The 14,986-nt window shown below is 38.6% G+C and overlaps 1 protein-coding gene across 1 annotated transcript in view; it reads right to left on the reverse strand.

The window, feature by feature from the left end:
* LOC139751921 (uncharacterized) overlaps positions 1 to 14,986 on the reverse strand; it is a 217,934-nt gene that overhangs the window by 175,961 nt on the left and 26,987 nt on the right. Inside the window, 5 exon segments of the mRNA XM_071667621.1 lie at positions 1,663 to 1,844; positions 3,094 to 3,223; positions 7,895 to 8,091; positions 10,968 to 11,165; positions 13,302 to 13,429. Of these exon segments, the coding sequence (XP_071523722.1) occupies positions 1,663 to 1,844; positions 3,094 to 3,223; positions 7,895 to 8,091; positions 10,968 to 11,165; positions 13,302 to 13,429 (835 nt within the window).

Consider the following 14,986-nt stretch of genomic DNA (forward strand, 5'->3'; position numbering starts at 1 on the left):
TCTCTGTATTTTTCACTCAATCTGTTGAGTAGGCATTTGCCATTCACATGTGTACATGCATATCTACAAATGTGTGTGATTACTTAAATTTGTGAACTTGGGGTGTAAGTTCTCTTTCAAAGATTGTTTATTAAATAAGATGACATATTACATGTTTAATATTCTTTTGTCTAATTTCTCCAGCTTTATCATCATTCTCGTTCATGTTGTGTAATTTTTCCAACTTTATTCATTTAGCATTATTCTCATTCATGTTATGTCCTCTAGTTGTTCTATCCCTACATCTTTTGAAGAACTATTCACTGTCTATAACAAACTGGTTCAGAACCTTAAAGGATGTGATCAGATCATCCCTCACTCATCTCTCTTTCATTGTGGGTAAATCTATGACATCTCAGTCTTTCCCAGTAATTCAGCTTCCTTAATTCTAGTACCAGCACTGTTCCCCTACTCTGAAACTTTTCCATTTATTCTTTGTAATTAACTATTTTCGGTTATGTATTTGTACTGTACAGTGAGGTAGTTTGACACTCATAGTACCCTAATCATTGAATATACTCTACTATTGTACATCCTTTAGATTTATGTGTACTGGAGGCATACTTCTTTATGTGCAGTGGCAAATCTTGAGGAGCACTTTCTAATTTTGGCCTTATGTTAGACATGAACAGCCTGTTGAATACTTTCTTATCCATGAACTTAAATGCAATTCTAATATCTATCAGCTAACTGTTTTGTGGGTATGTGAATGCATATGATCATCTATTTGTCAGAGGCAGGGAGAAACTTCTATACTCTTGGTGCCCCATCTCATGAACTTTATCATACAGCCCTTCCTGCCCCATCTCATGAACTTTATCATACAGCCCTTCCATGTTCTGTACACTGTGTTCATTCACAGTATAATTACTTAGCTTATTCCTCCACAACTCTGGTACTGGACCATAAAGATTTTCTATGGAATACCCCTTGTTGCCTGCATTGCAGCAGAGTTATTGGGAGTGAAACAAAAAGGGGTTAAAATATTGTTTTAAATATATCATAAAACATCTGTATTACATTCCTATACTGTAAGAAGAAGTTTTTTAAGGTGGTGAGTCAGATTAAGTTCTAGAATAAATCTTTTTATTAAGAGCATAACTCATGCAAAATCCAAACTAGAGTTATAAACAAGTCTTACCCTACTCAGCTCTTTATATAATGGGGAAACTACTGCAGAAAGTATAGAGAATGAGCATTTGACTATACCCTTATAGATAACCCTAGTTAAATCTTTAAATATTTTAGTGACAGATGAACCAATATCAATAAACACAAATCAGCTATACAGATAAGTATAGGTTCTCAATTATCTAATTATCTTTTCTCTTTACCCTCTTTCCACTCACTTCAATACACACACCATTAAACTTACTCTGCATTCACTTCAATTCCAAACTAAACCTCCCTTCTTCACACAAACCATAACCCCAACCTCCTTGTCCCCTTCACACCTACCCAAGCTTTTCTTTCACATAACTTCCTCAATGACTCCAGATCTCTTCCAACTGATTCCAACATCCTCCTCATGCACCAACCCCAACCTCGTCCTATTACTCTTCTAACCATCTACTCACATACTCTCACTTTCCTTATTTTTCCCAATGTTTCTTCTCACCATACCTTGTGGCGTTGGGAAGAGTGGGGCCTAGGAGTGTTGGGAGCAGTGTGGTAGCAGCCACAAGGAGGGTGTGTGCAGTGGGGTGATGGGCTAAAGTCTCAGTGGCCATCCCTACTTCCTTCCCCAAGACTTCCATCCTTGATGCTGCTGCCTCTAAAACCTCTTTCCATGGGTCACCTGCTGCCTGCAAGGAAACACAGGTGATGGATGCTTAACTTTGTTTCATCTTTTTCTTACTTTAACATTTTTTTTTTTTTTTTTCATACTATTCGCCATTTCCCGCGATAGCGAGGTAGCGTTAAGAACAGAGGACTGGGTCTTTGAGGGAATATCCTCACCTGGCCCTCTTCTCTGTTCCTTCTTTTGGAAAAAAAAAAAAAAAAAAAAAAAAAAAAAAAAAATGAGAGGGGAGGATTTCCAGCCTCCCGCTCCCTTCCCTTTTAGTCGCCTTCTACGACACGCAGGGAATACGTGAGAAGTATTCTTTCTCCCCTATCCCCAGGGAATAAAAGTTTAGACATACTTTAACATAACATTACATAATCAGCAATGGATGTTTGAAATAGGTAAACATTCCCATGTAATTCAGTCATAAAAACACTCTGAAAAGTAATTTCTTACAAATTTATAAGCTTTACATCTTCAAGTTACTATTCAAATATTTCTGCTCATAAGACTCATCCTTCCCATAATAAAAATTGTAGATCCAAATTACTACAATCATAAACAATCAATTGTATCAATCATTCAACAGTGAAAAACCAATGCAACATTAAGAAAAAACATAGCAACAATTATTCACAGCAGCACTGGATACAAACTTGTAGACAAATGGTTTACATCAAACAAGGCAAAGTACTTTTTATCAACAAGTTTATTATCATATAGAATAATTTACCAATAAATGTAGTTAAAAGTAACACCATTCATATGTTTAACATGAGACTTGACAAATACTTAAGTTCCAGTCCATTGCTGACAATATTTGCAAATCTGTAGTTATAAATCATGTTTGCTTTTCTAGTCCAACCCCAGTAAACTCTGTATATTTGATCTCTTTCACTGCCACAAACAGCATTAAAAACACAGAGGTCTGTTGCTATTTGCATTCCTTTGTATAACAAGAATTCTAGGTGCTGCATTCTACTCATAAATCCTAAAATTACTACAAATTCTGCCCACAATTAAATTGATATGCACTCTACACAGAAAATATAAGCCAAAATACAATCTGCACATCCATCCAGTTAGGTAAGTCTCTTGTAAAAACCATGTCAAAGTCTTCTTTTGTCCTCACTTTTAATCCAATCACTTCCTTCAAAATTCTTGGTCATTCTTCCCTTCATATTAAATACTTCTATTCACTTCAAGATACATCATGACATAATATGCAAGAAGTTTAGACATCCTATTCCAAGGGTTAATCTCCATACCTGTTGAGAGGCAAGCCCAATGAAGCTGCGAGGTGAAAGAAGTGCAGCAGAGCGTGTAATACCCAGGTCTGCTGTCGAGCCAGTGAAGAAAAGGCTCACTCTTTCTGCTATGTTTAGCAACTTGCTTAAGCTGTGGATAGACACCAAAGGGTAGAAATATCAAGTGAAATACAAGGAATTACTTTCTACTTACAAATTTTTTCTTAACAATATGGCTTGCCTCTCTGCACAATATTGTGATGACACCTATTAACTAACAGCCACTCCAAATTATGGCACTGTTTATCAATATAAAATATATATCATGGAAGAGCATATGTGAATGAAAAATGGGGGATGAAATTCTACTTTTATGAGGCCCTTGCTCTTCAACTGATGACTATCCCACAATTCTTATTTTTCTATCTCTTTGATAATGTTTCCATTCTCAGTTTCTTCTCTTACATTGTCCCACTCTTCCACCAATCTCTAATTACTTTTTTCTTATACGACTTCCTGCTATAACTTCTCACTGATCTTCCTTGCAATTTCAAAGCTCTGGTCATTACTAACACTGTCAAACCAATTAAGAACTTTAAACAGCCAAATTCATGAGCAGTACCTTCTACTCATGATTAATAGCTTTCATATCACAGGCATAATCATCAATGCCCCTAGATACATATCCTTTATTTGGTCTACATGCATTTTCTTTATCTCCCTTACAAATGGGTAATTATTTGTTCATTTCCTTTACTCCGACAGTGATCTATAAACTTCTTGAACATTTAGAACTGCATACCAAGTGTCTCTGTACACTCCTTGAGTATATGTGGATAAATTTCTAGTAGATCCCCATACTACTTACTTGGAAACAAATCCTTCAACTTCCTACTTATGTCTTGTCTAACAATACCAGCACTTCCCATGGTCTCTTTGTCATTTCATCTCATTGATTCTATTAAGAATCGATGATTCCAAACACTTCAGTGGTCTCAATGAAAATTAATGCTGTTCCTTGGGGTAAGCTTTCAGTTTTGTTTTTCTTCATTCTGCAAATTATTCCTCTGTCTTCTGTATATCATGTCCTTCACACTTTACATGATGCTATGCAATATTAGAGATATCCATTTGCATTTGCAATCAAATTCCCTTTCTCTATATACAGGGAACAAAATGCAAAAGCACATATCTAAATTCATCTTGCATCATTTTACAGGGAATGAAGAATTAATACAAAACTAAATCATGAAAACTAGTAAATTATAAAATCACATAATCTAGTGAAAATAGTGATTGTAACTGTAAACATTAAGTACTGATGGTATGCCTTATTGTTTAGAAAATGGGATGTAGTTTTAAGGCCCTGAAGATGTTTACAGGGAATGAAAAATTAATACAAAACTAAATCATGAAAACTAGTAAATTATAAAATTACATAATCTTGCGAAAATAGTTATTGTAATTGTAAACATTAAATACTGATGGTACGCCTTACTGTTTAGTGAGTAGGACGTAGTTTGTGGGCCCTGAAGATGTTTAGAGAAAAGAAATTTTTTATGGAAACTTTAACAGTATCAGTAAATTTTTGAGACACCTGTGGGCAATTTAACTGCATAAACAAAAAATAAAGTAAAAAGAAGCTCAGAGCATTAAGTAAATCAGAATTATCCGTAATGGGCATGATGGACTGAGATACATCAACTCGAAAAAGTACACAAAAACTAAAATCTATTTATATATTCCAAGCAGGAAGAGCAGTGAGGCATAAAAGTATTCCAAGACTATACTCTGAGTCCTCATGTGTGAATTCCAACAAACAGAATTCTGGTGGTTTATGCAATACAAGATGACTGTGAGAATCATGGAAACAGATAAGGCAATGCTAGGAGCCATCCAGTTTAAGGCTAAAAAAAGTGTTTTAGACTATTACATACCTCACTAATGCAGGAAATGGCAAAAATGTATGAAAAAAGAGAAGAAACAGATATACAATGCACCTTCATATATTTCTGTTTAACACAAAGGCATGTGGTTCCCAACCATGATTCATTCATGGGCTGTCCAGGGTGAAGTGTATAGGTTCGAATCCTGGTTGTGGCAGTCAGTCTAAAATCATCCCAACTATTTACCCATCCATAGGGGTGAGTCAATAAAATAGGTACCTGGCTCAGGCTAGGGTATATTTATTTATTTTTTCACTTCTTATTATACTTGATCACCATTTCCTGTGTCAGTGAGGTAGCAACAGGAAACAGACAAAGAATGTCTTTTCCTAGCATTACCTCGCACACATGAGGGGGAGGGGGATGGTATTCCATGTGTGGCGAGGTGGCGATGGGAATGAATAAAGGCAGACAGTGTGAATTGTGTGCATGGGTATATATGTATGTGTCTGTGTGTGTATATATGTGTACATTGAGATGTACAGGTATGTCTATTTGCGTGTGTGGACGTGTATGTATATACATGTGTATGGGGGTGGGTTGGGCCGTTTCTTTTGTCTGTTTCCTTGCGCTACCTCGCAAATGCGGGAGACAGCGACAAAGCAAAATAATAAAAAAAAATACATAAACGTTCACACATGCACATATACATATATCAACATATACACATATACATACACTTTTTTTTTTTTTTTTTTGTCGCTGTCTCCCGCGTTTGCGAGGTAGCGCAAGGAAAAAGACGAAAGAAATGGCCTAACCCACCCCCATACACATGTATATACATACACGTCCACACACGCAAATATACATACCTACACAGCTTTCCATGGTTTACCCCAGACGCTTCACATGCCCTGATTCAATCCACTGACAGCACGTCAACCCCGGTATACCACTTCGATCCAATTCACTCAATTCCTTGCCCTCCTTTCACCCTCCTGCATGTTCAGGCCCCGATCACACAAAATCTTTTTCACTCCATCTTTCCACCTCCAATTTGGTCTCCCACTTCTCCTCGTTCCCTCCACCTCCGACACATATATCCTCTTGGTCAATCTTTCCTCACTCATTCTCTCCATGTGCACAAACCATTTCAAAACACCCTCTTCTGCTCTCTCAACCACACTCTTTTTATTTCCACACATCTCTCTTACCCTTACGTTACTTACTCGATCAAACCACCTCACACCACACATTGTCCTCAAACATCTCATTTCCAGCACATCCATCCTCCTGCGCACAACTCTATCCATAGCCCACGCCTCGCAACCATACAACATTGTTGGAACTACTATTCCTTCAAACATACCCATTTTTGCTTTCCGGGATAATGTCCTCGACTTCCACACATTTTTCAAGGCTCCCAAAATTTTCGCCCCCTCCCCCACCCTATGATCCACTTCCGCTTCCATGGTTCCATCCGCTGACAGATCCACTCCCAGATATCTAAAACACTTCACTTCCTCCAGTTTTTCACCATTCAAACTCACCTCCCAATTGACTTGACCCTCAACCCTACTGTACCTAATAACCTTGCTCTTATTCACATTTACTCTTAACTTTCTTCTTCCACACACTTTACCAAACTCCGTCACCAGCTTCTGCAGTTTCTCACATGAATCAGCCACCAGCGCTGTATCATCAGCGAACAACAACTGACTCACTTCCCAAGCTCTCTCATCCCCAACAGACTTCATACTTGCCCCTCTTTCCAAGACTCTTGCATTTACCTCCCTAACAACCCCATCCATAAACAAATTAAACAACCATGGAGACATCACACACCCCTGCCGCAAACCTACATTCACTGAGAACCAATCACTTTCCTCTCTTCCTACACGTACACATGCCTTACATCCTCGATAAAAACTTTTCACTGCTTCTAACAACTTGCCTCCCACACCATATATTCTTAATACCTTCCACAGAGCATCTCTATCAACTCTATCATATGCCTTCTCCAGATCCATAAATGCTACATACAAATCCATTTGCTTTTCTAAGTATTTCTCACATACATTCTTCAAAGCAAACACCTGATCCACACATCCTCTACCACTTCTGAAACCACACTGCTCTTCCCCAATCTGATGCTCTGTACATGCCTTCACCCTTTCAATCAATACCCTCCCATATAATTTACCAGGAATACTCAACAAACTTATACCTCTGTAATTTGAGCACTCACTCTTATCCCCTTTGCCTTTGTACAATGGCACTATGCACGCATTCCGCCAATCCTCAGGCACCTCACCATGAGTCATACATACATTAAATAACCTTACCAACCAGTCAACAATACAGTCACCCCCTTTTTTAATAAATTCCACTGCAATACCATCCAAACATATATATACATGTGCATATTCATACTTGCCTGTCTTCATCCATTCCTGGTGCTACCCCGTCCCACAGGAAGCAGCATTGCTATTCCCTGCCTCAGCGAGGTAGCGCCATTCACCATTTCCTGTGTTAGCAGGTTACCTCAAGAACAGATGACTGAGCCTTAGAGGGAAAAATCCTCTCTTGGCCCCTTTCCTTGTTCCTTCTTTTGGAAAGTAAAACAGGAGGGGAGGATTTACATTCCCCCGCTCCTTCCCCTTTTAGTCGCACAAAGAATTAATGAGATGGCCTTGATTAAGGCCTCAGTTGCCTGTCCCATCTCAGCTAACATAAAAAAATCCAAATGCCTACAAGTCCCAGTAAATAACTCAGAGACCAAAGTGACAATAACAAACTTAGGACAACTTGTACATGACCAGAAATTATCTTGTAGTTATTTAATACAAAACCTAGCTAATAACTTACCTAGTTTATGAAAAGTAGACACATCTAACAGTCCAAAACCAAAAAGACTGATGAGCAACTTGACAAACCTGTTAGGGTTCCAACCAGCTTCGGTGAGTGTGGCTAAAGCCTTCATGAGGGGGTGGAGGGCAGATCTTAGGATGTTAAGGGTGGAAGCCAGGGGTGCAAGGGCCTCTAGCCTACCAAGTGAGGCTAGTAGACCTCCCACCTGCTGCAGAAGGCTCTCTGCCTCATATCCCCCTATAGCATCCAGCACCTCTGACACCTGTATTGGAAATAAAAATGATTACATATCATGGACTTCACTAGTCAGGTCAAAGGCTAACAATGTAATACAGAAGAAGGCCAACTACATGTAAAATCCAAGCCCCATAATCCTTTTTATAACTTTTTCAGTACACGATTCCCATCATGGTATATCCAAGTTTGAGACTTATGTACAAACTCTTTAATTCTTTACGCACCTGTCATTAAAGTTTCATTAAGTATCTAATCTAGTCATTCCTTAAACTAAATTCATATCCAATTAAAACTTTTCCTGTTTCTATACTTGAAAGTTCACAGTATACAGGTAATGCTCTGCAATCATAACTCAATGGATATGGATTTCATCCCATAACAAAACTAGGTCATTAGTGTTATTTGCTGGTCAAATGCACCAAAATAGGAAAAAAGAAGTGATAGAGAAGGTCCAGAGGAAAGCAACAAAGATAGTACCAGATCTAAGACAGCTAAGTCACATAGAAATGCTAGAGACTTTACTTTTGCCTATCTGCCAGTCTCAGTAGAGTGAGAGGTGACCTGATCACAACCTTCAAATTGTCACAATATACTGATGATGTACATAATGAGGAGTTCTTCAAGAGATGTAGGGAATGAACAACCTATGGACATATGAAACTTAAGCAAGAAATTTGTTAAAAAGATGTGAGGATGTAGTTTTATAGTATCAGAATGGTGGATGAATGGAAAAAATAATTGAATATAATGTTAAATCAGAGCATACAGAAATTAAAATAGCAATTGTATGATAAGAAGTGAACAAGGGATGGAGTACTCATGAGTTTAAAATTCCCTTCCTATACAGTAGAAATAGGAAAAAGATAATTACTTACAATCAGGAAGTCATGCTGAACTACAGATCACTCTCCTTATCAAGTGTAGTGGATGGTTGGAAAGAACTAACCAATGAAACATATCGTCAGCATTAAACAAACATTTAAATGGTTACTTGAGAGTATAATAAATTCAAGAATGGAGCTGCACATGCATAGAACCTATTCCCCACCCTCAACAAACAAGTTCTGTAATCACAAATTGGTAATTAAATCAAAGATACCTGACTAGGTTAATCCTTCTCACTTCAGATGGTGTTACCTCCACAAAGTGCAGGGACTGGTGAAAGTTTTTCTAGTTCTTAAACGGTTTGAAAGTCAAATATTGCATGTATGAGATACTTCATCCCTATGTATTTATTAATCTACAACTGATATATCTTTCTTTTTTATGTTAGCTTAGATGGCATGGGCAACTGAGGCCCTAATCAAGGCCATCCTATTAACACTATATATCTATTAATTCATTTTCATTATCCTTAATCACTGTTTCCTGCATCAGTGAGTTAGCACAAGGAAACTGACTTAGAATGGCCCAACCACTCACATACACATATATATACATAAAAGCCCATACACACACATATACGTATCAATGTATACATACATATACATACACAGACACATACATATATACTTTCTTTCTTTTCTTTCTTTCATACTATTCGCCATTTCCTGCATTAGCGAGGTAGCGTTAAGAACAGAGGACTGGGCCTATGAGGGAATATCCTTACCTGGCCCCCTTCTCTGTTCCTTCTTTTGGAAAATTAAAAAAAAACGAGAGGGGGAGGATTTCCAGCCACCCGCTCCCTTCCCTTTTAGTCGCCTTCTATGACACGCAGGGAATACGTGGGAAGTATTCTTTCTCCCCTATTCCAAGGAATAATACATATATACACATGTACATATTCATACTTGCTGCCTTCATCCATTCCCAACGCTACCTCATTACACAAGAAATAGCGTCTCCCCACCCCCAGTGAGGTAGTGCCAGGAAAAGACAAAAAGGCCACATTCATTCACACTCAGTCTCTAGCTGTCATGTGTAATGCATCGAAACCACAGCTCCCTTTCCACATCCAAGCCCCACAGACCTTTCCATGGTTTACCACAGAAGCTTCACTTGCCCTGGTTCAGTCTACTGACAGCACATTGACCCCAGTATACCACATCATTCCAATTCACTCTATTCCTTGCACGCCTTTCATCCCCTTGTATGTTCAGGCCCCTGATTGCTCAAAATCTTTTCCACTCCATTCTTAAACCTCCAATTTGGTCTCCTGCTTCTCCTTGTTCCTTCCACTCCTGACACATATATTGTCTGTGTCAACCTTTCCTCACTCATCTCTCCATATGTCCAAACAATTTCAACGCACCCTCTTCTGCTCTCTGAACTACATTCTTTTTATTTCCACACATCTCTCTTAGCCTTCCATTACCTACTCAATCCAACCACCTCACACCACATATAGTCCACGAACATTTCATTTCCAACACATCCATCCTCATCTGTACAGCCCTATCTATAGCCCATGCTTCACAACCATATATTATTAATGGAACTACCATTCCTTCAACGTAATCCATATATATATACCACAGACTGAGCCAGGTACCCATTTTATCAACCAACCCCTAAGAGTGAATGAACAGCTGGGTTGACATTGGACCGATTGCCATAACCAGGATTTGATCCTATGTGCTTTATTAATCTACAACTGATGTAAAAGCATCTATTCTTTAAGTATCTTTAATATCATCAACCATCATCAAGAATGTATGCTCTGCATATGTATTTGAAAACTTGCAAGAAAAAAATCACCTTTTTAAATATGAGAGAAGCAATAATCCAGTTTAGGTGAGATATATGTAGTGAATGATTTTATAAATGTGTCCTAGTCCGTATAATTGAATGCAATTCTTTTATTCGGCAGCACATTGATGGTTACAGTTTCCACAATACAATGAATTCTAGAAACTTACCAATCTAACTAAAATGCACAATTTCACTCTTCTCCAAACTGACCTTCTTGAAGAGTGGTCCAGCATCCAGAGAGCTGATAAAGGCCTCAGTGATGTTGGCCACATGGCTGGTGGGAAGATCACACAGGCTCGCTGAGACGTTATTGATCTGGGTTGTGCTTTGGATGTCCATGAACTGGGCTAGTTGACCTGGTGAGCATACAACTCCCTTCATGTCTCGATGACCAACAAACGACATGATCTGAAGAGGGTTATAGGGTTATCATCCAGGAAAATATGCTCAAAAAATATGTGTAAGAATAAGAAAAGAGAAAACATAAAGAACCAATGATAGTAAAACACAGCAGAAAGTATGTGTCTTAAGTATGAAATAATGAAAAACATGTATGGAAATAGATAACATGGGATAAGTACTTCCAAAATTCAAATAGGAAGATATATCACAGAATCTGTTTAGGAGTCACTGGAATTTTTCATTTTTTACAATGCTTGCCTTTCCAACTTTAGCATAGTGGTATCAGAAACAAATGACAGCCAGCAAGAGAAAACCCTCAATTGGCTTCTTTTTCTTTTTTTACATACTAATTCACCATTTCCTACATCAGCGAGGCAGCATCAAGAACAGATGGCTGAGCCTCAGAGGGAAAAATCCTTACTTGGCCCACATCTCCATTTCTGCTTTTGGAAAAGTAAAACGGGAGGGAAGAATTTCCAGACCCCCCCCCACCCTTTAAGTCGCCTTCATCGACATGCAGGGAATATGTGGGATTTAGTCTTTCTCCACTATACTTTTGTAAAATGATTAGAGATGGGTGGATTTCCAGCCCCCAGCTCCAGCACCTCTCAGTCAACTTTTGCAATGCAGGGGCCTTTGTAGTGCAATGGTTAGTGTTACTGACCATGAATCACCCCAGACCCATATGGGTTTAAATCCTGGGCAGGGAAGTTGGTCTAAACCCAACCCAGATGTTCAAACATCTCCCCATGGCTGGTCAACACACTGGTACTGGCCTAAAGCTGGTGTGATTATCAATACTACACATGAGCACACATGAGTATATACATAGAAAAGAGTGCAAACAAGGTGCATTTATAAAAGGCTGACAATGCAACACAAGTGTAAAACTCTCTTCCAATAATACACAAAAGGTAATCACTAGAAATACATGGGTTGCATTCTTTGTCCCCTATCTCCTAGTATGAATGCTTAAAATAAGTCAATTATATTAAAAATCATCTATAATCCTTTTATGTGTTAACTCTCTAAAAGGAGGAACAGAAGAAAGAACAAGAGCCAAACGGGGATTTTCCTTCAAAGGATGACTCACCTGTTCCTGGCACTAGCTTGGCGAGGTGAGAAAAGTCAAAAGTATGAAATAAATATATAATCATTTATAGTAATGTAACCATAAGAAAGGAGAGTATGGAATCCCATAAAGTGAAAGTTTTTTTTAGGAAACTTTACTCCTTTTCATCCACTGATGATGATATAACCTCACTGAATGTGTCTTTTCATTTGTGGTACAACCACTTGAAGGTGGAGCCAGTAACATTTAATATATACAAGTCACTTACTGTTTGCTGATGACAGTAAGTTGCTGTGTGTGTCTTTTTGGGGTAGCCACACAATAAATGAGGACAAGTATTTATTGTCAAGTCTTTATTATGAAGGATTCTGTGATATGGTGAAAGAATGTTTGCAGTGCTGGAGATCATCTTATAAGGTAGCAGTTGGTAGGCAGCCAACAACCAGGAAGGTATACTACCAGTACTACCTGCCTGGGTATTGGGAGGGTTAGTGACATCTGCTACTGAGCCAGCACTTCAGTGGATATCAAGTTACACTCCTCTAACCCAGGTAGCTGTCTTTCCACCTCACTAACACGAGGACTACTGGCATTCTGTCCACAAATGTACAATCTCTCATCATACATTACACTTGACAACACATAACTCACAAAGCTCATTCCTCATAACTCTAGATTATCCTGCAGTGAGCACTATGTGTTAGCCCTGCCTTTTGGCTAACTGGTATGAGCAGTAGATAGAAGTAGTAGGTAGGAACATTTATGCTGGAGCATTAGGTACAAATAGTTGGAAGGAGCATTAAATAGATGCAGTCAGTAGGAATATCAGGTAGGAGCCTCAGCAAACAGTGCACTAAGCTTGCCCACAGTCAGTGGCCTATTAAAGGTGAGGCACTAAAGGCTAAGAAGCAGCATGGGAGTTCACTAGTTATGGAGACTGTATTGCTGTGGCCATCCCTTTGAGGGAGTTCCAAATGGAACAGGCATCACAGATATAGATATAGATATAGATCAACTTTAGGAAACCCCTGCTCTCTCCCACGTTATTTCTTATATTAGCTTCCACTCACCCTGGAGAAGTTCAGCCTGGCTCCTAAGATGGCTTCTACAACAGCTGGGTCAAGGTCATAGCTTGTAGTAAGCTCCTGGCTTAAGTCACCCGGTGACCTGATGATGTCACGTACCTGCATACCATTTTCTGTAAAGCAAAGGTGTCCTTAAATTCCTTGTACATGAAAATCTTAAAGTAAACAAAGAAACATGAAGTGATAAGTAAAACAAGAAGCTATCATTCAAATATAAACTGAATCTTATTGCTTAGTGTTATGTTGATGGGTGGAACAGTAAAAATATGTTACTTAAGTAAATGTAAACAGATTTAGAGAACAAAACGTCACATTGTTATGAACATCAGATAATCATGGCAAATATAATGAGTGAACCACAGACAGTTCAATGAATGAGGAACCATGAGTAAGATGGAAGAGAACAATCATGAGCATAGCAGATGTGTTACGAACATGGTGTGTGTGCCTACATGTTTGTATGAATCAGAGGCACCAGGTCCAGGCGTGGGGTCAGCTGCGGGGTATTTCACCACCGTATGTCATCGCTGCTGACGTTCGCAAGAAGACAAGAGAGTGACTACGCCGATACTCTGGGACCCTCCAATGACTACGCCGAGACTCTGGGACCCTCCAACCAATCAGAATTGCTCTTAGTTCCATAGCCAATCAAGGGTAGCATTGTATAGCAGCAAGGGTGAACGCTTGTCTTTACTTGTACCCACTACACCCACTGAGATCTGATTCCCAGCGAGGTAAGTGGTGTCCCCTGCTGTAAGCCTGTAAGCCCTGTACTGTACTGTAAGCCCGAGTGAAGTGCGCTACATTGTATTGTCTCTCTGTCATAAGAGTATCATTGAGTTGAACTTCTAACTAAGTGTACTGTTATCAAACTAAGTGTCATAAAGGAAAGAGATCTCCTGGCTTGAAATCTTATTTGGAATGTTAACTCATGTTTAATGTTAACTCATGTTCAATGTTGACTCATGTTCAATGTTAAACTCATGTTCAGTGTTAACGTAAATGATTCATGCCTGATTTATGTGCTTATCTTTGTACACTTGAATTCTTTCATTAAAAGTAGATTTAATGTAATGCTGGTCTTTAAATCAATCCCATAACTTTATGATTGTGTTATCCCGTTGTGAAACAACAAATCTATAACGTCCTTGCAAGACAAGGATCAATATAGTATTTGAAACATATATATGTTACTGGCGACCTTGCCCCAACAAGTATTGAGTTCGTAACAGATGAAAACCATGATGAATACAATGGCATCATGATTATGGGATAATGATGAGTATGAAAAGAGACAGGACTATCTTAAATAAGAAGGAAAATCTGGTAATCATATATGAAAAGACCCTAATGAGTATGAGAAAATACCATTACAACTGTGAAGCTGAAGGTATTCACGAAAATGATGGGTTTCAGTAATGAAAATCTGGAGAGAGGAGACAGAGAACAATGACAACATGAGAAGGTTATGATGAATGTAAAAGAATAATGAAGGGTATGATGAGTGCATACAGCATGATTTTGCCACAACATCGAGAAAGTGCACAGTGCTAACTGCTAATGATGAGAAAAACATATGATAAGTACGAGGAGTAAGCCTGTGATGCTTACAAGTGAAATGACTATGAGGAATATCAGGGTCACAAAAGCAAAATGTGAAAAGACCACAA

Source organism: Panulirus ornatus, chromosome 12 (genome assembly GCF_036320965.1).
Source record: "Panulirus ornatus isolate Po-2019 chromosome 12, ASM3632096v1, whole genome shotgun sequence".
NCBI lineage: Eukaryota > Metazoa > Arthropoda > Malacostraca > Decapoda > Palinuridae > Panulirus > Panulirus ornatus.